Source organism: Salvia hispanica, chromosome 2 (genome assembly GCF_023119035.1).
Source record: "Salvia hispanica cultivar TCC Black 2014 chromosome 2, UniMelb_Shisp_WGS_1.0, whole genome shotgun sequence".
In the NCBI taxonomy this organism is placed as follows: Eukaryota; Viridiplantae; Streptophyta; class Magnoliopsida; order Lamiales; family Lamiaceae; genus Salvia; species Salvia hispanica.
In genome coordinates this window covers 8,984,913-9,006,874 of record NC_062966.1, presented here as the reverse complement: position 1 = coordinate 9,006,874, position 21,962 = coordinate 8,984,913, and the positions used below count along the sequence as shown (strand labels likewise).

The 21,962-nt window shown below is 36.4% G+C and overlaps 3 protein-coding genes across 6 annotated transcripts; 2 read left to right on the top strand and 1 right to left on the bottom strand.

Annotated features, from left to right (window-relative positions):
* The first annotated feature begins 2,121 nt into the window (after window positions 1-2,121).
* Window positions 2,122-5,262, top strand: LOC125203469 (calmodulin-binding protein 60 B-like). The gene is made up of 7 exons (XM_048101816.1): window positions 2,122-2,523; window positions 2,617-2,692; window positions 3,117-3,157; window positions 3,270-3,775; window positions 3,877-4,037; window positions 4,120-4,311; window positions 4,396-5,262. The coding sequence occupies exons 1-7, from the start codon at window positions 2,444-2,446 to the stop codon at window positions 4,948-4,950; spliced, it is 1,611 nt and encodes a 536-aa protein (XP_047957773.1). The 5' UTR covers window positions 2,122-2,443; the 3' UTR covers window positions 4,951-5,262.
* A 3,328-nt stretch (window positions 5,263-8,590) lies between these two features.
* Window positions 8,591-10,436, top strand: LOC125203141 (dnaJ homolog subfamily B member 6). 4 transcript variants are annotated; one of them, XM_048101435.1, is made up of 6 exons: window positions 8,591-8,891; window positions 8,968-9,055; window positions 9,158-9,225; window positions 9,477-9,549; window positions 9,871-9,930; window positions 10,055-10,221. In XM_048101435.1, the coding sequence occupies exons 1-5, from the start codon at window positions 8,778-8,780 to the stop codon at window positions 9,879-9,881; spliced, it is 354 nt and encodes a 117-aa protein (XP_047957392.1). In that variant the 5' UTR covers window positions 8,591-8,777; the 3' UTR covers window positions 9,882-9,930; window positions 10,055-10,221. The 4 variants fall into 4 exon arrangements, with proteins under 4 accessions (XP_047957392.1, XP_047957391.1, XP_047957390.1 ...); XM_048101434.1 differs by having other exon boundaries at window positions 10,052-10,221; XM_048101433.1 differs by lacking the exon at window positions 9,477-9,549 and having other exon boundaries at window positions 8,598-8,891; window positions 10,055-10,436.
* A 7,577-nt stretch (window positions 10,437-18,013) lies between these two features.
* LOC125205016 (transcription factor CSA-like) lies at window positions 18,014-19,274 on the bottom strand. The gene is made up of 2 exons (XM_048103806.1): window positions 18,386-19,274; window positions 18,014-18,299 (listed from the first exon to the last, which is right to left on the bottom strand). The coding sequence occupies exons 1-2, from the start codon at window positions 18,714-18,716 to the stop codon at window positions 18,178-18,180; spliced, it is 453 nt and encodes a 150-aa protein (XP_047959763.1). The 5' UTR covers window positions 18,717-19,274; the 3' UTR covers window positions 18,014-18,177.
* Window positions 19,275-21,962: the final 2,688 nt, after the last annotated feature.

Here is a 21,962-nt window from a genome sequence, read left to right as displayed (position 1 = left end):
CATGCCCCCCATTATTGTCGGTAACTGAACAAAATTGTCATTCGATGGTTTAAAATGGATTTCAAAGTTATTGCACATCGAAATGTCTAGGAATATACGTTTGAATGTTATTTCATAGGTATTGACTATTGATGTTTGGTCGGCTTCTTTAGATTTGAGCTTTTATTTTACTTAGAAAAAATGAAATGACTCTAACAAAATTAAATCGTAAAGATTTCAAGAGGACTCTAAGATGCGAACTTACTATTTGCGTGTGTGTGCATTTAGTCTGCGTGCCTGCCATTGGAGTTCACGACTTAACATCAAAGTAAATTTCATAAATTAAATAGATTCTTTAAAATCCAATTAAAGGAAATAATTACTGTTTTCACCATGAAAATGACTTGGTATCAGTTTGTTTTAAACTTTTTTCCTGCTTAAACAGACTATTTATCATTATCACCATTAACTCTAAGAGCATCCACAATGAATGCCCGATCGCACGAGATTGGGCTCGGGCTTCCATTGCAGGCGCCCGATGGATCGGGACCCCGAGTGAGTCTACCGCGGTCGTTCCACTCGGGCATCCATTGCAGAGACGTGCCCGATCTCGACGAATTTGTAATTTTTTATTTTTAGTATTTATTTATTTTATTCTTTTATTAAACCAATATAAATACCCTAAACCCTCATTCACTTTACACACAATACTCTCTTATACTCTACTCTCTTTCTCTTCTCTTTTCTCACTTTCACACTTTCAAGAATGGATCCGAGTTAATTCCAAAACCCTAATAATTTAAGTAATTTAGTCTTTTTAGTTAAGTATGATGTAGTTTTTCTTAATTAAGTAATGTAGTTGCTTTTTAAAATTTGTGGCATTTAATATAATATATTTTAGTATTTTTATAATTAAAAACAAAATTAATAAATAATAATATTAAAAATTAAATGCAAATTGAGTTTAAATAGATAGGGCGAACACTAGAGCGAAACCATTACAAAAAGAAGGGGCGGGCTAAGAAGTGCTGATGTGACAACCACTAGGGCGCCGCCCACTGGGGCATCTATTGCAGATGCTTTAAAATGTTACTATTTACTTTCTACACGTATAATTATCAATAAATCACAAATAATATGGCATTCACTTTCTTTAGTTCTTAATGTGTTTTTCAAAACAAAAAAGTTATTGGAGTATTTGTCTTTAACTTTATTTTAGCGAACTTATAAGTTCTTAAAGCTTATAATATGTTCTAAGAATATATAAATATAATGTTAGAAGCATTTATAAGTCGTGAAAGTGTTTGAATAGTTGAGTTGAAACTAAAAAAAGAAATTTTTAAGCTACAGAAATAAAAACCTAGTAAGGAAATGAAAAGCATTAGAAATTAAAAGGTGTATATATTAAAAATAATACTCATAGTATTTTTACCATTAAAGCCTAGCTCTATTTACGCACTGATCTATATATACATAGTCTTTATTGTGATTTGTGAAACTATTTACTATTTTATACTATAAATTAGACAAAATTCAATGGTAAATATTGGCCTCGAATTTAATTCTACACCTATATTTCGCCTATAAATTTGTTTACAACATAGGCAATTTGGTGATGGAATTTGATTCTTTTGTAATGACTTAAAAAGGAGCTGAGTTCAAACTTACTAAACCAGTCCAAAATTAAAAAGTTGGTCTCGGAATTTGATTCGTTCAAAATAACGTAATGACTGAAGCTTGAATTTTTTGAAGCATGGATTGAAGCTTTAATTTAATCGAGTTGAATGCAAAATGCCTAACAACCTAGCCAGACCGGATTTGAAAAACCGGAAACCGGTCGGCGACGACTTCAAAGTCTCCGCGATGCCGATTTAATTCGCGTATTTCCTCTTTAGTTTTTTACCGCGGACTGAATGCAGCTTCCACCCACCTTCTTCCTCATGCTCCTCTCATCAACCTCAACATCAACAACATCAACATCAACATCAAAATCTCCCACCTAGTCAGCACATCCGTGTTTATTTTTCCATTCCCTCTCTCTCTCTACCAATGTATGCCCCTTTTAAAGTAAGCCTATCGTCGCGTTTCGCAATAATAAATGATTTTGATTTGTACTTTCTCACTCCACGCGGTTATTTCAGTTCGTTTTGAATAGTTGTGATCACTCTCTACACGCTACATTTGGCATTCTATATAAATCGCATCACCAACGCCACTCCTCTACATCGGAATTGTGGGCTAATCCTTTTTAAATTATTGAATTTGGTGTAAATGTGCTTGACTTTTGCGTTGATGAAGCTTCGTGTGAGTTTCCACTGAATTCAATCGCGGTTTGCACTTCTATTTAAACCAACTCAAGGCTGACGGTTTGAGCTGCTACCTGCCTCGAACAATTTTCATTCTCTATCGCCCAGTATACTGTAGTTGGTGAGCTGACCAGTTAGAATCGAATCCTAGCCTTTTGATGGTTCAGAAACGGCAGCACAGGCAGGGCGACGAGGAAGGTTCTCGACTTCCGAATAAACGCCATCATTTCACATCCGCGTAATTCATTCATTCTTTTGCTATGTTATTTCGTGCTTTTCATTTTTGGTAGCTGATTCTTCATTTTTTTGTCCTTGGATTTGTTTTGTGCAGTTTGTTGAAAGGGCTGAATCATGGCCGGACTGCTCAAGAACATGTGTCCTGCTTGGAGCCTATTATCAGAAAAATGGTATGTTTACTTCGATTTTGCCTGTTTTCAGATTTTCAACTTTCTATTTGTCTATTTTATTACTAGTATATTTTGCTACTGCTTATGTAATGTATTCATGAATTATCCTTTCCTCTGTTTATCAGTTAAATGTGGTTTGCATTTGGTGAAGGCTTGTTTTGTGCTCTACTAGTTTGTTGCAAATTCCTCTTTATATTTGTTTGGGTGAACATGGATCTGATTTGACTTGATGTCTAAATCATGTTTACCCAACTGTGGATGATAGATATATGGAGTAGGAGTATAACTTTTCCAAGCAGTGGGTATATTGTGATTGATTTTCCAAGTGATAATGGCCCTGTTTGATTCTTAATATAGATTTGTATCATCATAGAGATCTGTAACATGACCTGATATTTATGTTACTATGTTTTCCTCTTGATAGGTTCAAGAAGCAGTGGATCAAGCACTCAACCGGTTTATGAGGTGAGCTTGATTTTGTTATTTTTTGTTGGTAATTACATTATGAATGACTTGTCTCTATGCTATATATATATTTTTATGACTTATTTTGATTTTTAAATCTTTTCTACAACAGTATTTCCTATAGGCCCTCATACAATCAAGTAGAATGCCCGGTCGTAACAAGGAGTTTGCAGCTCCAATTTCATAGCAACTTGCCTGAAACCCTTTTTACAGGCAACAGGCTTCTGTCTGTGGATAGAAGTCCCATCAAAGTTGTCCTGTGTGATTCTGCTTCAAGGCAGATAATTTCGTGGAGCCCCCTCTCATCTGCAAAAGTCAAAATCATCGTTCTTGATGGTGACTTCACGCCTGATGACCGAGAGGATTGGATGAAGCAGGAGTTTGACAGCAAACAAGTTAAAAACCGAGAAGGGAAAAGGCCATTGGTGGCTGGGGAGGCGACAGTTACTCTCAATGATGGTGTCGGGTATATTGGCGAGTTGAGCTTTACGGATAACTCAAAATGGAGTAGAACCGGGAAATTCCGGTTGGGGGCAAAAGTGCTGACAACCTGTGATGATACAAGCATCAGAGAAGCGGTGAGCAACGCCTTCAGAGTTAAAGATCATCGTGGAGAGTGTAAGTGTTCTTGTGAATTATATTAGCATTAAGCTGTTTTATTTGCAGATCTTATAACACAAAGAAAGAGTTTTGTACTGACAGATTATCTGTTTTATCAGCTTACCAGAAGCTTTACCCCCCGGCTTTGTGCGATGAAGTATGGCGTCTCGAGAAAATTGCTAAGGATGGTAAGTCACATAGGAAGCTGGAGGAATCTCAGATATTAACTGTCCGAGATTTTTTGAAGCATTGTGCCAGAGACCAGTCCAGAGTACGCTCGGTAAGTGACGTCTCTTGATCTCTCAATTCGTGAGATATATAAACCATATACTGTTTCTTTGCTAAACATATTCTCCATGTAGATACTTAAGGTCTCGAACAAGACATGGGAAACGATCATGAGGCATGCCAACACGTGTAACCTAGGTGAAGAGAGGAGAACGTACAGGACTGCACAGGGGGTGCTGTTTTTCGACTCCATAGATAGATTTGTTGGCGTGATTCTTGATGGAGATAACTACCGTCCTGTCAATACTCTCAATGCTTTCCAAATGGTTGGTATCTTACGAAAAAATATATTTTCCTACTACATTTTGATATGCATGGCTGAAAACTATGTAGCTTGCTTGTGTTGGCAGAGGCTGGTGGAAGATCTCAAACAGCAAGCATATAACAATTTAGACAAGTGGATCCCAGAGTCTGTTGCTGGCTTCCCGATGCTTCTGGGAAACACAGCACCTGAGAGTTTTACAAATCCTAACTTGGATCTCCATGGAATTGATATGAGTGGTGGAATGTATGAGTTCGGGGAGAGTTCACAGTGTGCACAAGGGTTCAATGCGACATTCAGAAACAGCTTTGCCATGAGTGATCCTCTAACTCATGGGTTCTGCATTGAGGGGAATGAGAGGTGGGGCTCGGAAGGTGATTTCGTGGGGATGGGCCTGCCAACTGATGACCTGCCAGTGTTTCAAGTGGAGTCGTCACCATGGCAGGGGAATGGGCAGTATTTTGATCCCATGAATCATGGGATTGGGGTGATATCCTCGGACTCCAGCCTCCTCATCCCCAGGAGTGGGAGTGGGAGCCCAAAAACGCGGTGGTGCAAGGTGCTGGCAGTGGTGAAGTGGCGGATACTGGTGAGGCGCAATGTGGCGGCGAGGAAGTGCAAGATGTTCTACAGCTATATGTAATGTAGGTGAGATTTAGTAAAGCGAGCGCAAGAGCTTAGCTTATAAGTATGTATAGGCATAGTTGGTGTTGTAAGTTATAAGGTTAGAGTAAGTTAAGGTGATAATTATGTGCAGCGCCCGGTGAAGATTCAGCTGCTCAAGATTGATAGCAGCTGCCCTTTGTAAAGCTTCCTGGGAGCTGCCTGCGTTCTTTTATTTCTTTTTTCTTTTATTTCTTATGTCGTGCCGTCATCTTCTCTTCTTTCATTTCTCCTCATTTTCCAGATTGTTTGTATATAGTGCAAGTGAATGAAATGTTCGTTTCATCTGAAATCTATTTTCTCCCCTTGGGAATATTTTTATTTTCAATTAAATTTTAGTAATAGTAGAAGTAGGCTTATTTAAATTATTTTCTCTTACTTTAATCTTCGTTCACTTAAACTATTTATTGCTATTAATTTTTCTAAAATAAGTACTACAGAAAATGAAATGACTTTGTTATTATGGAACGAACGGAGTAGTAGTATTTATTAAGATGGCACAAAATTAAAAGGAAGTTGATCTCTACATCACTACCTCTGTCCGCGGATAAGAGTTCCATTTTTCTATTTTGGTCCGTCCGCAAATAAGAGTCCCTGTTCATAATTACCATAAATGGTGAAGAGGTCCTACGTTCCACTAACTCATTCCCCTCACATATTATTTAAAATTAATATATATAAGTGGGACCTCTATTCCACTAACTTTATTCCATCAATTCTTCTTAATATTTCTTAAAAATGAGTCTCTTATTCGCGCACAGAGGGAGTACCTCATTCTCCAACAATTTGGAAGCGACCATCATTCAACATCTTCATCACGAATGCACTGCGACGGAGATGAAATTTACTGACTTGGAAAGATGTCATTTCCGCCATGTAATTTTCCAATCCATACTAAGTAATAGTCATTTTTTGATTTTGGGCGTTACATTGAACTCTCTCTTTCTTTTTTTTCTTTTTTTTTTTTTTTTTATATTAAAAGTAACATATTTTTTGTTTTTACATTTTCTCCTCTCTTATTTTATTATCTTTACTTTTTTTCTCTCTTATTTTATTATCTTTATATTCTTCTCTCCTACTTTATTAATATCCTTTAATATACATTACACACATTTTGCTTAGTTTTCGTGCAGAAAAGAAATACTTCTACTACTATAGAACAAATGAAGAACTCCCCCATCCTGTAATAAGAGTCACACTTTGCTATTTTAGTTCGTTCCACAATAAAAGTCATACTTAATTTTTACCATAAGTGGTAAGTAGGTCTCACATTCCACTTACTCACTTTACTCACATTTTATTATAAAATCAATATAAAAAATTGGATCACTTATTCCACTAACTTTTCTAATCCACTGTTTTTTACATTTTTTAAAATCCGCACCCATAATAAGAGTGACATTTATTATGGGCGGAGGAAGTATTAGCAAGTAGCAAAATAATTACAAAGTGACAACCGACAGTCCAACAGTCAACGTTAAAATAAGTTAGAGTTTAGGTGGTGTTCGGTTGTCATGACTAAGTATTATGAGACTATCTATCTAGGATTAAGTTGTGAGATTATTTTAGTTGGAGGGGAAAGGCCATGACTAGAGATGTCAAGTGGGCCGGGCCGACCCAGCCCGGCCCGGTATGGGCCGGCCCAGGCCCGACCCACCAATGAAATGGTGCGGGCTTGGGCTGGGCTTAGTAGATTAATCGGGCTCCAATTGGGCCTTTTTACAAACCCAGGCCCAGGCCCACTCAAAGCCCGACCCAGCCCAGGACCAGCCCAGGCCCGGCCCAAGCCCAGTCCAGGCCCGGCAGAATGTAATTATGGACTTAGTTTTATACTATTAGGTACATTAATTCTTTCAAGTTATTTGTGCATATTTCTTACTTGTACATATGTATTATGCATATGGGTGAAGTTGGAATATTATTCATATATAATAATATATTGAATAATCATATCTCCTAGTTAATTTATTAGATGCATGATTATGGAGTATTATATTTGCATATTTGTTTTCTATAATTACATAGATTAGTTATTGACTTTTAAAAAAAATAGTGGATCCTATAATTGTTTGTGTTATAATAATTTTGATTTGCTTAATTATAGAGATTAGTTGTCAATCATTTATCTCTATCAAATATAGTTCCATAAATATAGTGATTGATTAGTTATTTATATATATATAATATGTATATGAGTATGAAGATTGATTGGATGTATATATGTATTTGTATGTTTTTATGATAATCATAGATTTTATTAATAAAATTATACAAAAATAATCAATTAATTCAATCACTCAACCTAAATCAAAATTTATAACAAATTTATTTTCATAATTACATTTATTTTGCATAATCATAGGGAGTAGGTTTTTTTATAGATTTATCTCCATTAAAAATAGTTTCATAATTATACTATTATGATTCCTAAATTTGGGGATTATATATAACATTTATGCGTGTATAATCTATAAATATAATACCCAAATTTTGTGGGAATATATAAAACTTCATGCTCAAAATCTTGATTCCTTATTTTGTGGTAATATGTATTTTTTACATCATTAGTACTACACTAACCCCCATCATTTTGAGGTGTTACTATATTAAATATATGCATGCACAATGATACATTTCAATCTTTACTCAGTTGGTTAGTGTAGCTGATTGGGAACCATTAGCACTTGGGTTTGACACCTTCTGATCAATTAATTTTTAATTAGTACAATTAAAATTTGAGCTTGGCCCAGCCCAGCCCAGCCCGGCCCACTTACTAACTGGGCCCGGGCTTGGGCTGGGCTCATTCTGTATTTCAAAACCCAGGCCCGGCCTGGACCGACACAAACATGGACCTGGGCCGGGCTGGGCTCAAACACTGGAGGGCCATACCGGGCCCGGCCCGGCCCAGCCCGCTTGACATCTCTAGCCATGACTAATTATCTAGGATTAAGTTGTATGGTTTAATCTTATGTACGATACATCTTTAATCATGAGATTTAATTTTGACAACCGAACACCCCTTAGAATTATACTCCCTCCGTCCCATAAAAATTGAGTTGTATTTTTTTTTAGTCCGTCCCAACAAAGTTGAGTCATTTCCTTTTTTTAACAAAAGACAAAATATCTAATCATTTTTTTTTATTCCATCATTTACTTTACTCTCTCTTATCTTTCTTACCTTTTTCATCTTTCTATTTATTTAATATAAATTCTTAACCTCCATATCCAAAAGTTTTGTCTCAACTTTTATGGGACGGAGAGAGTAAGTATTAACCTTATTGTAGTACTCCTTATGTACTTGAAAATTTGTCACTTATTTTCATTTTCTTCAATTCCTACATTTCACTAACTTATTTCACTTATATTTTATTATAAAATTAATATATATAAATAAGACTTTCGTATCACTAACTTTTTAAATCCATTTTCTATTATATTTTTTAAAATTGAATCTGATTAAATAGTGACAAATTACACGGAACGGAGGGAGCATTAATAATCCAGTGGCAACGCTAGTAATTCCACCAAATCCCAGACCCAAATCCAAGCGCTTCCCAGAAAATATCTTCTCTTCTCGAACCTTCGCACTTGCTTGACTTCTCACCCTTTTTTTTTAATCTCCGCAGAAGAAGATATTTTTCATCTCCGGTTGTACTTGCACCCCTCTTTATAATGAAATATTCGCTGCGTCGTTTCCCCCTATTCCGGTCGATGCTCTAGAGTTCGCCGCCGTCACTAAATGCTCTCCCACTAATCTTCTGACGAAGATCAAATTAATCGGAAAGTTGAAGCTAATCAATTTCTGGTATGGATCGGGAAGGAGGATCCGCAGCCGGCGCTTATTGCTTCTACACCGTTCTCGGCGTTCGCAATGATGCCTCCTTCTCCGATATCCGCTCCGCCTACCGCAAGCTCGCACTCGTAATTTCTTCTACCAATTTTCTCTATTTCAATTTTGGAATTCTTATAATTCAGATTCTCTCTCTTCTCTATCCAGAAATGGCATCCGGACCGGTGGGCGAAGAATCCATCCGCCGCGGGAGAAGCAAAGCGCCGCTTCCAGAAAATACAAGAAGCCTATGCTGGTAAATTTTAGAATCGCGCTATGTTTACACACACAGTATTTCCGAATTTGTCTAAGAATTTTTCTGTTTGTGTGAAATAAATGATTGAATATGGGGGTCCAGTATTGTCTGATAAGGGGAAGAGGTCAATGTACGATGCGGGATTTCTCGATCTGCTCGAGGAAGACGAGGTGCGTCCGCATTTTCCGCTATGCCTTACACACCACCTCCACTTAAAAAAAAATTAATATTATTTGAGATTTGATAGAGATTTGTTCCCTTTGTTCATTTTTGGTGGATGAATCATGACTGAATGAGTGGTTGATTTTAATTTGATCATTGATTTTCGTATAAATTTCTCTTTTTGTCTGGTTTCATGTTGTGAATTGTATGTGTGGGGTACCTGTGTATCTTCTTCACAAATGTTTGATGACATGGTTAGCTTAGCAGAAGTGGACTAGGAAATTTTGCGAGGAATATGAATGATGTCTCATACTCCATAAGCTTGCCTCATGGTATTTTTTTTTTCTGTTTGTTTGATTTGTTATCATTAAAAGAAATCATAAGTAAAGGTATACCTGGCTCTATTTTGAATTTGCGTAGATGAATTTGAGTTCAAACAAATTACTACTAAAAGAATGCCAGAGTTGTATGATTAATTTTGTTTTATTTTCATTTATAGAATTCAAACTTGGTCTTAAATTAGATTACAGAATCATCTTTTCAGATATCAAATTCTTAGTCTTTAATGCAAATGTAAAACTATTCTTTTTGTAAACATTATAATTGCAGTTGGGGAATAATGTGGTGCCAATCTGAACTTTTGTTGAAAACAGGGGATGGGTGATTTCCTCCATGATCTGGTGAACATGATGGAGCAGAATGTTGGGGCTGAGGTATGAGATTAACATTTCATTTCATTAGAGTATTAGTATATTCACTAAAACATTGAAACACCAGTCATTCAAACATTGAAAAGAACACATTTTGAATGGGTAATTATATTATGGTGTGAAGAAGGAGGAGAGCTTAGAGGATTTGCAGAAGACATTTGTGGACTTGTTCGGTGATGATCTGGTGGATATGATAAACGAGAGCAGCTATCCTGGCGGTGAGCAAGATGGGTTGCGGCACCGGGAGCAACACAAAGGAGTAGCCAAGCGCACCGCCCGTGCGTAAGACTAGGTGGTTTCAGCAAAGGTGTTGTGCCACCATCCTCCCTTTTCCTCTGGTTGTAATACTATTCATGCCATTATGTAAAGTTAGGTGGGGGGGGGGGGGAGGGAGTTAGGATTTTATTTGGAGGGTAGATTGATTGCATGTTAGTTTGGTAACTGCTGCTCAACTTTCAAGACTAAAGCTTTTTGGCTGATGCGTAATAAACTTAATTCTCTCCTTTTAACTTTGGATACTACTTATTCTACTTTGCTATCTTTCGTTATGTTGGTTTTTTTTCTTTTAAAGAGGTATTATGTTCATAAAAATGAACAGGTGATACATTGCCATCTCTAAATCGTGATCCAAGACCAATAGTACAGAAAATCTAGACTATTGTGGATTTTGATCGATAATATCGCCTTCCACATTTTTTTGATTTAAATGGTACAGTTTTATTATGTCATGACAAGTACTAGCAACTATAACTACTATTACGTCGTGTCTTAAAATGAAATACTCCCTCCATCCCAAATACTTCCTCCCTCCAATAAAAAAAAAATATTTTTCATTTTGGAATGGAGGGAGTACTGTTTATAAACATGTAAAAGAAGTACTCTATACCTCATTGCATAAAAAGGGTTGAAACCCAATCCGAAGGGCCATGAAGAGTGTTCAATCAGGTACGCAGTGGCCTGTTAAAAGGGCGGGTTGTTAATCCACTGCTAGAAGTCCACCTCTTAAGGCCTTATACTTTGCTTGAGAGATGTTGCAACTGCACGACAGTAGTGGGAACCGATCCCTCCGGAACTGCGCTGCCACTGCGGGCAAAAGTACTTTCTTAGTCCACCAATACATGAGGATTTTGACCTGACACGATTTTTAAGAAATGTAGTACTACATAGTTGGTTGAAACGGTTAGTGGAATATCGATCCTACTTTTATGGAGTATATTAGTTTTTATAATTATATGTAGGTAATTTAAAGTTAGTGAAATGCAAGGTCTATTACCAAAAGTAGGACTCTCTTCGTCCCATAATTAGATGGCACACTTGGGTAATGACACGAGATTTTAGGAGATGTTATTTTGTGTGTTGAGTGGAGAGACAAAATAGTATATTTATATTAATATGAGAAAAAACTTTTCCAAAAACGGAAATGTGACATCTTTTACATGACAAACTAAAAAGGAAAATGTGATATCTATTATGAGACGGAGGGAGTAGTAAACATCAAATGAGAAGTTTATTGATGGACGGACAAAAACGGTAAAATATGACGTTTATTGGTAGACGAAGGAAATACATTAAAAAAAGTAGTAGTCTACTGGAGTGATATTTTTACAATATCATAAAAATAAACATTTTTGGTATAACATTTTCATGCACACTTGTTAAAGTATAAGAAATATAGAAAGAAAAAGTGATTGTAATATTGTTGTCTCATTCTAAAAAATAAGTTACTATAGAAAGAATATCTATTTTTATGGGACAAATATGAATAATATAATAAATTAAGGTTAAGAAAGTTGATTAAAATCACAAGACGAAATACTTGGGGCGAAGGAAAAGACATTAGTTTTTCTATAGTAAATGCAAACTTATTTACCACCACATATATGAAATAAAATAACTTTCAAAGATTTTAGTCGAATTGGGAGACCGAAAAGAGAATACTTGGCATTTACAAAGTGAAATAGAAGTGGGTGTCCAAACTTCCTTTGCAATGGGACTGTTGAGCGATCAAGTGAACAACTTTTGAGGTGAAGATGTGTAACAGTTGGTTTGTGCCGCCGATTCTCAACCTTGCATTTTGAATTTTGTCTGTGTGTTTGTTGTTGCACATGTTTCTTAGGCTTTGTTGTTGGCTGGTGTTGACTCTTCTTTATCTTTCGTTAGGTTGGGATGGTGTTAGGTTGCTATTTTTTCTGTTTTGATCATTTGTGGTGTAGCTTTTGACCGATTGTCTTGAACCTTTGCTCGCTTTTTACCGGCTCGAGCCTTTTTCATTAATTAAAAATATATATTGAAAAAAATATCCGATTACTATTATTTATGTGTCCTTGTTTCACCGAGACTTATTCTTTTTGGGATATTTCAATCTTAGGGTCCATTCGGTACACGGAATTGGAATTGAATTGGAACTAGAATTCCACGAAATTGAATTTGAAAAGAATTGAATTATAATTCAATTTACAAATCCTTTGTTCGGTAAAATGATACTCCCTCTGTCCCGCTTTAGGAGTCACGGTTGAGTCGAGCACATGTTTTAAGAAAGTGCTTGAGCGTGTAACAAATAAATATGGTAGTGGATGTTGGAACCCACTTTTAATTGAGTGTGTAAAAAATAAATGTTGTAGTGGATGTTGGAACCCACTTTTAACACTTGTTTACTTACTTTGTAGACATTTTTTATTAGTTTATCCCAACCGGGACTCCTAAAGCGGGATAGAGGGAGTAATTGATAAGAAATTGATTCAAAAAAATTATGTAGTGTGCGTAGGGTGGCAAATCGTGCGTGTCAGGTCGTTATCGTGTCGACACGATAACGACACGAACACGATAACAACAAACACGAACACGGCCCGTTAAGAAAACCCCAAACACGAATACGAACACGACCCGCTACCCTTAAACACGAACACAACACAAATCCATTAACGACACGAACCACTTTGGGTCAACACGACACGATAACAACACATATTGGAAAGTGATTAAATATTTAAATGATTTAAATGAGATATGACCGTATGAGACTATGAGAACCAATTTAATAAGTATTAAAAAATAAAAATAATAAGAATTAATAATATTGAAATATTATTTATTAATGGATAACACGAACCCGACACGAACATTGTTAACGGATAACACGAATCCGACACGAACACGACACGATATTTTCGTGTCCTTAACGGGTCGACCCAATAAGGATACGAATCCAATAAGCTCTAACCCAAACTCATTAATTTTGTGCTGGTTCGTGTCGTGTCAAAAATTGCCAGCCCTAAGTGTGCGTTTGTGTGTGTGTCTGTGACGGTATTGTGTTATGTGTGGGGGCTGCGTGTGTGTCGTGTGTGCGCTGATACTGTCGGATTTTGCACTATTTTAAGGCCTTTATTTGGTCCATTTTTAAAGTCAAAATCACAATTCATGTCCATTTTTTGCATTTTTTTTATCCATTTGGTATTTTTACGTGTTTTGTGAGAAATGTGCATATTTGAATCTAAAAAACCAGCAAAAAATCGAAGTTGAAAATCTAGAGCATTCGAGACGCCCAACGGTCCGCTGCAAGACATACAACGACCGATGGAACCCAATGACCGCTGCACAAGTAGTGGTCCGCTCGAGGGAAAGTTGTGTTGAAATAAAGAAGACACCCAACGACCACTGGGAGTGCGCATCGACCACTCCAAGAGTTTCCGAAACTACGGGATTATTCGCAGCGACCGCTGCAACACAGTGTAGCAACCGCTATCCAAAAGGCAGAGGCTACGTATCAACGCGCAGTGACCACTGGCCAAGGTGCAGCGGCCCGCTGCGAAAACGCGGCGCACAGAATTGACCTACTTTCTCTCCAAGATTTACCAAACTTAGTCATCTTTTACCTTATTTTCTACTACTCGAAATTTCCTCTATAAATACCCCTCAAACCTCTTCATTAAGGATCTTCTTTTTGCCATATAATTCTAGAGCAACAATTTGAGAGTTCTTCATTGTGCAAGAGGTTGAAGAAAGAATCAAGAGAAGATCAAGGCTACAAGGATTCTACCTTTGAGTTTTATAGCTTTAGTTCTTATATTGACTTTGTTTTCTCTTCATTCTATGTTTTTAGATTATTCAATTATGTGTAACTAAATTCATAGGATGCTAGGGATGTGTTAGTAACGACTTTGGTTATACTTGTAACACCCCCTACCAGGCGTCTGCAGGCCGAATATGTAATGCCACCCGTCAAGTATGAAAAATTTAATATTTTCATTTTCTGAACCATTCAAAACCAAATATTTAGATCATTATTTAATATTTACAATTATAGCGGAAATAACTTAGTACTCCCTCCGTCCCATAAAAGTTGAGACAAAACTTTTGGGCACGGAGATTAAGAATTTATATTAAATAAATAGGAGAGATGAAAAAAGTAGGAAAGATAAGAGAGAGTAAAGTAAATGATGGAATAAAGTAAGAATGATTGGATGTTTTGTCTTTTGTTAAAAAAGGAAATGACTCAACTTTTATGAGACGGACTAAAAAGGAATACGACTCAACTTTTATGGGACGGAGGGAGTACAAAATTTAGTATTAACATGCCGCAACTAACAATTCGAAAGATCTATCACTATATAGCTAAGTGACCCGCCAAGGATACAACGCCGAGACAGACATGAAGAAACATCAACTGGTACTCTCCAGTGCCGACTATCCTGTAGAATACTCAACACTTTAGCCAAGAATTCTCTTAAAGCAAAATCATACAACTTAAAATTCTAAAAATTCTTATTATTGTTTTTTTTTACCAATTATTACCACAACTATCATATTATTAATGTCTTATTCATTTTTTAGCAGGCAACATCTCCCTTATAACCAACATGTTCCCAAAATCCAGCAATAGACGATATCAATCGCAGAACATATCAATAGGTATCTACATTTACATAGTATCCAGTATTCCACATGATAAGCATATACCAACACACATCACATACTAGCACATATAGCACATATACAGTTCAATCATATTTTCACATATCCAGACATATATAGCCCCATTTAGTGCTTAGTGATAGACTAGGGTACGCGAACCAGATCAGAATCAGAATCAGATGCTAAGCGGATTTTGTCCTCGAGAGGACTCCGCATACACAGATAATCAGATCATCCATGAGGGTGTATTTCAGAGATGACAGAGATCAGACAGATCAGATGACAGATAACAGACGATCCTCGCTTCGGTTATCCACAAGACGAGTGATCACAGATAATGCAGCAATGTTGTCCTATGGCATGCCAATTGTACCCACAGAATACACAAGCACGGGGCATAAACACAGTCAAATATACTCTTCTCATTTCCTATACTTATTCCCAATAATTTCAACATAACACATCAGCAACTTTGTCAGGCCATATCGTATCGAATGAACAGATTAAATTCCAACTCTCTCCATATCCTCATATATCCAAAATTCACATCATAAAAGACGTATACAGATAAGAGATCGTATCATTGATTAGCACACAACATTATGCATGCAATCACTTAGACTCAATTAAGGAAGTAAGACCTATTAGAGAATATGACACCTTATGACCCAAAGTAGTCAACCAAGTAGGGACATGACATAAACTCATATTCTTCCCTTTCCATATTTCATTTCCAAATCATTCTATAATTCATCTCATTCTCATAGTTTACCTCATACGTCTCTTATTCTATAATTAATCATAATTCATCGAGTTCACAAGTCACATATATAATCTCATAAGGACATTTAATTATCACATAAAAACACATAAGAGAATAACGCCTTAAGTGCTGAGCATGCTACCTGGCATGCTTACGAGTATAAGCTCTTTTATCATATTTACGTTCCAGTCATTTCACACCCTTTTTCTCTTTCGATCCTTTTCTTCCCTTCCGACCACCGCTGAGAAGCCTCTCCCTTTATTTACTAATCACATGCAACTCATATTAATCTCATGACCATTCATTAATTCTATAAACTCTATTATAACTTTATTTCTCTACTTTGTCTCATTTTTTTCATAATCTTCAACTTCAGATTCTACCTTTCTAATTATCAATAATAGATAACTCTCTTTATACCCCATTATCATCCATCCTTAAGTATGCATTAACACTTTAACCCTATTTATCCAATCTTTTTCCCCTCTTTGAAGAAACTAGTACTATTCACATAGTACCATTCACAACTTATTTCCACGTATATTTTAAATTCAGTCTAATACCACTTGACTATAATAAATTCTAAGATTAATTATACATATTCTGTATACCATAACATATATCAATCCATACCTTTTCATATCATTTAATTAACATTTTATCAAAACCAATCTTATTTAGTAAATTCTCAATAATTTACATTAACATCAATATTCATTCTAAATCATATTTTCATGATCAAGTCATCTAAATAAACTCACTAACCTCACAACTCAGTTTCCCCTTAATCTCGATCATTTTATCAAATACTAGATTATGCTTCAATCATCAATTTTAGTCTCATTTCCATGCTTAATCCATCCATATAATCACTAGGTTTATTCATCAGTCACTATTATATTCAATCATCAACCAAGAATCCTTAGACTTCATTGTTCTAATTAATATTAGTGTAAAGACTAAAATTGGTCCTGAACATATGGTCATTTTACGTTTTTAGTCCTAAAAATTAACTTTTGGATTTTTTGGTCCTGAACATATGGAAATTTGATCATTTTTGTCCTCCGTCAACATTTCCGTTAAAAACTAACGGTCAACGGATTTAATCCCGATTTTGACGAAATTAAACTTTTAATTCTAATTTTTTACTCCATATTAATTTCCTAATTTTTTTATAAATATTCTTTTAAAATTAGAATTAAATAATATGTTTAGGATTCATCTTTCATCTTCTTCCTTCCTCTTCCTCTCGAACCCTATGGAGCGATCGACTCTTTCTCATAAAACCGATTGCCGCCAAAAACCTACTCTCTCTAGAAAGCGAAAAGGAGGATTATTTCAAGACTAAAGGTCCTTTTTGGTCCTTAACATATGGAGATTTTTTGATTTTGGTCCAAAACCTTATCTTTTGAATTATTTGGTCCCTCACAAATAAAAACGGGCCACGTTTAGTCCGAACTGGATGGAAATGGTTAAATTTAACGTTCAACGAATATTAATTTAATTTTGACCAGATTAAGTTAATAATTAAGTTAAGAATTAAGTTAATATTAAATTTATATTAAGTTAAGTATTACACCGGACGGTCCCCTCTCCTCCGCCGCCGGAGCCGGTCCTCTCCCCTCTACCGTCGGAGCCGGTCCCCTCTCCTCCGCCACCATCTCCGCCGTCTCCATACGGTATCAACCACCAGCTCATCTCTCTCTTCTTCCCTTCCACCGCGAAGCACGTCCGCAGCGCGTCGTAGATCGACACCGGCAAATGACCCATCCCTGCGCCACCTCGATTTTCCTGAAAACGACCTCGGCCCTTCGGCTGGAGAGGCTGCGGTTGGTCTTCTTCTTCTTCTTATTCTTGGATTTGACTCTGACTTGGCCGATGTAGGTTACTTTGGGGGAGAGGGCTCGGGGTTGTCGAGGCGTTTCTTGGGGAGGAAAGGGGAGGCCTTGTTAGGGCGGAGGCGGTGGCCGGGGCTGAGGATTGATTCGGAGAGTTTCATGGAGGAGGAAGAGGAGAGGCAGATGAAGAGCTCGCTGGTGTTTTTGCGGAAATGGGCTCTCTCTCTCTCTCTTTTCTCTCTCCATTTCCTACTACTAATTATTGTTTGTTACTCTGTTAATTTTGCTGGAAGAGGAGGGAGATTGAGCTGGTGGTTGACACTGTATGGCGGCAGCGGAGATGGTGGCGGAGGTGAGGGGACCGGCTCCGGCGGCGGAGAGGAGAGGACCGGCTCCGACGGCAGAGGAGAGGGGACCGGCCGGTGTAATTCTTAACTTAATATTAACTTAATTATTAACTTAATCCGGTCAAAATTCAATTAAAATTCATTGACCGTTAAATTTAACCATTTTCATCCAGTTCGGACTAAATGTGACCCGTTTTTATTTGTGAGGGACCAAATAATTCAAAAGATAAGATTTTGGACCAAAATAAAAAAATCTCCATATGTTAAGGACCAAAAAGGACCTTTAGTCTTATTTCAAAACAGATCCAATTCCAAATAATGAAACTAACCCCAAAAGAATTAAAAAATAGCCCCAAATTGTTTCTCTCTAGAGGAAACAAGCGTGCAATCATCACCATTTGTTTCCGTACATTCTGTGCGCCGCCATCAGCCCCTCCTCCTCCTCCTCCGTGAACGCCCGCCGGTTTATCCTCGGGTCCAGCTGGTTGAACCACCGCAGCCTGCAGCTTTTCCCTTTTCCAAATCACAATACAAAAATTCAATTAATTTTGAATTTAATTTTAATGCTATACTTGTTATAAAAGAATTGATTAATTTACCGGATCTTCCGTCCAATTTCTCGGCGATGAGATTCCAATTTTGGGGGCCGTAGAGGGCGACGAGCTCCTTCGGTTTGGTGTCTTCCGCGGGGCGCCAATGGCCTCTGGCGCAGAGCTTGGCCTTGCCGCTGCCGTGGGAATGCATGTCGGAGGAGTCCTGATCGTCGGATTCAACAGCGGCGCTGAGATCGATGAGATGATCATAGGAGGTGAAGCCCCAGTTTTCTGGTGCGGCATTGTTGTGGGCGATGGAGAGAAAAGGCATTGGAGAGGAAGGGGAGAGTGATGAGTAGAAATTGGATACGCCATATATAAAGCTACAGCTCTCCATATTTGAACAAAAAACGGAATTTTGTTTTGTGACATAAAAAAAGGCCAAGCTACAGCAATGTCCAGGATCATCTTTAACGAACGAAAATGGAGCTTCCGATGGAAGAAGGGGAGAGAAATTTTATGCAACAGAATTAAAAAAAGAATTAAAAATTTAATTTGGTCAAAATCGGCGTTGACCGTTAGTTTTTAACGGAATAGTTAGTACAGGACAAAAATGATCAAATTTCCATTTGTTCAGGACCAAAAAATCCAAAAGATAATGTTTAAGACTAAAAACATAAAATAACCATATATTTAGGACCAATTTTGGCATTTACTCCTAATATTACAAACCAAACCAAATAACTGTTGTATATTCTACTAAAATTACTTTGACTTATTTTCCAATCTAGTATCAATTTCCAACTTTGAATTCATCAAATAAAACCCATAGCAGTAACCACCACCCTGTTGGAATCTATGCCCGGTCAACGGACTTTGACCAATTATAATTTCAACGAGATATTTAATTTTGTGAAATTAAATAATATAGTGTCGATCTACGTTCGGAGTAGATGACCGTGGTATATTTATTTTCTCAAATCCGATTCCCGGTGAGTGAGAAATAATGGATTAAAGTTGTGCAAAATTGCAAACTTAATGAGCTATGAGAGAAGCTTAGGGAATAATTAAGAGAGTTAATTATCCCACATTAGAAGTTACAACCTTATTAAACTAGTATTTAATAAGAAGGATTATTACATGTAATAATTATAGTGGACTAAGATGGGCGGTAAGAGCCCACACGCGCGCGCCGCCCGCCCCGCCCCGAGCCCGTGCTCGTGCCCGTGTCCTTGTCCTTGGATCTTGGCAATTGGTCTTTGGGCTTGGTGCTTGGGCCTAGTTGCGGGCTTGGCCCAAGTCTAGTGGGTCTAGTTCTTTTTAGACCACCACCGTTTCCACGTCAGCGAGCCAAGCGGGATGCCACCTCGTCGGTATGACGCGGTAAGCCAACGTGGCCGACACGTGATAGTCCACGTCGTGAATGAATCTAGAAGCTTCTAGACTCAGCCTCTCTAGCTCAGAGCGTGTAATGGCTCGTAACGCCCGAACGTTACAGCTCGTAATCGACGACCGTTACGGTCTAGCATTAATGACGGCCATTATGGCCGTTGACCCCCTGCAGTGGACCGAGCCTATAAATTGGCTAGCCATTCCATGCATTCTACACACATCAAACACTAGAAAACATTCTGCATCATAAGCTCTCTCTCTCTGCATTGTTCTTCTGTCGAAGCTCTGCCCTCTCCTCCATCCAAGTTCGCCGGAGCTTTGCTTGATAGCGGTCTGCTTCACCAGAAGACGCAGCCGTTTTATCTTTGGGGATGAAACGTCAATCCGAAGAGCACTACCGGGGCGTATCTCGTCTTGCGGAAAGAGGCCTCCTCGACTCGGTTATTTCATGTTCTACAGTTTGTAGTTTCAATTTCCATTTGTAATTTTCGTTCAGTTCTTTTCTGTATTCCTTCTTGGGTTGTATTACGCCCGATTATCTCTTGTAACTCCCTAAAACCAACACACCCTTCATCATTCGGCCATCTCTAATTTACAGAGTTGGGATATTTAACTTCAAGTCATGCTTATTAACATCTCATGATCACCTATTAATCAATAAATCAAAGATTACATCACTCTTTAGACACCCAATCATGAGGACCGAATCCAAGCTCAACCAAACTCTATGATATGCCAATATATATATGCTTCAAAAATAACATAGATGGGGAGAGTTACCTCAAAACCCCCGATTTCACATTTTTCTTCGATTATTCGGCAAGAATTTGCAATTTAAAATAAATAACAGCTTATTCCTCTTCTTCTTGAAGTGGTCGGTTCCTTTCTTCTCCCAAAATGCCAAGCTACCTCAAAGATATTTTCTTTTCCTTTTATATATGTAAACTAGCTTCCACGATATATATGTGGTACTTAATTAAACACTTGGCAATATTTTAGTACTCCCTCCGTCCTGATAGTGGTCAATCCTCCCTAAGGTGTTAATCCTATTTGGTATACCCTACTAATAGATATTTGACAAGTGGAAAATACATATAGTCATACTTCCAACTAGATATATAAACAATGAAAATATTAAATTATATGGAAAGTTTCTTTAGATTCATATAAAATAAATACACTATATATGAAAGAGATATTCATTATTTTATTTATTTAAATAATTAATCATCATCACAATTATTGTAAAGTCATTTTATACGTAAACATACAAAAATGGTAGTTTTATATTAAAACATTATTTATTTTATTTTATTATGAAACCATGGAGATATTTTATGTATTAACTATTATGTTTAAGATGACCTAGACAATACTAATGAAAATTGATTAAATATTGAAATATATAGTAGTGTTAACATAAATACATAAAACGATAACGTTATCATTTTAGATTTTAGGTGATTACTTTTTTTTCTCTTTATTTATACGTACAAAAGTTTAGATAAATAAAACATGTAATTATAACTGCAAGTTTATTAGCGTTAAATATTTATAAATTAAATTAAAATATAAAGAATTATGAAGTGTATAAATTAAATTAATTATATGACTAATTATATAATGTAATTTTTGTTTAATATTTTCATTGCACATTGATTGTATGAATATTATATACGAGTGCGATGTTAAATTATAAAAATAGTTAAATAATAATAAGATGATCTAAAAATTAATACTATTACATTTTATCCTTTTCAATATGCAATCAAAAAATTCCATAAATAACACTTACATTTAAAATTATAAAAAACTAAAACTACTATAATAAAAGTGATAGTGATCCCCAATTAAAAAATTTAATCTTATCAAAGTTAATTGATAATAGTTAATTCATGAAATCTCACCATGGTTTCATAATAAAATAAAACAAATAATGTTATAATATAAAGCTACCATTTTTGTATATTTACGTATAAAATGACTTTAAAATAATTGTGATGATGATTAATTATTTAAATAAATAGAATAATGAATATTTTTTTAATATGTAGTGTATTTATTATACATGGAATCTGAATAAACTTTCCATATAATTTAATGTTTCCATTGTTTATATATCTAGTTGGAAACATGACTATATGTATTTTCCACTTGTCAAATCTCTATTAGTAGGGCATACCAAATAGGATTGACACCTTGGTGAGGATTGACCACTAAATTTTTACTTGTCCGTCCGTCCCACAAAAGA

What these genes read in the sequence shown, in the direction of transcription:
- LOC125203469 (XM_048101816.1), top strand. Translation starts at nt 2,444, where the DNA reads ATGGTTCAGAAACGGCAGCACAGGCAGGGCGACGAGGAAGGTTCTCGA. An exon ending in ACCAGTCCAGAGTACGCTCG is followed by an intron (nt 4,038 to 4,119) that starts GTAAGTGACGTC and finishes TTCTCCATGTAG; the next exon opens with ATACTTAAGGTCTCGAACAA. An exon ending in CTCTCAATGCTTTCCAAATG is followed by an intron (nt 4,312 to 4,395) that starts GTTGGTATCTTA and finishes TTGTGTTGGCAG; the next exon opens with AGGCTGGTGGAAGATCTCAA.
- LOC125203141 (XM_048101432.1), top strand. Translation starts at nt 8,778, where the DNA reads ATGGATCGGGAAGGAGGATCCGCAGCCGGCGCTTATTGCTTCTACACC. An exon ending in CCTACCGCAAGCTCGCACTC is followed by an intron (nt 8,892 to 8,967) that starts GTAATTTCTTCT and finishes TTCTCTATCCAG; the next exon opens with AAATGGCATCCGGACCGGTG. An exon ending in AATACAAGAAGCCTATGCTG is followed by an intron (nt 9,056 to 9,157) that starts GTAAATTTTAGA and finishes ATGGGGGTCCAG; the next exon opens with TATTGTCTGATAAGGGGAAG.
- LOC125205016 (XM_048103806.1), bottom strand. Translation starts at nt 18,716, where the DNA reads ATGGAGAGCTGTAGCTTTATATATGGCGTATCCAATTTCTACTCATCA. An exon ending in GAAATTGGACGGAAGATCCG is followed by an intron (nt 18,300 to 18,385) that starts GTAAATTAATCA and finishes GATTTGGAAAAG; the next exon opens with GGAAAAGCTGCAGGCTGCGG.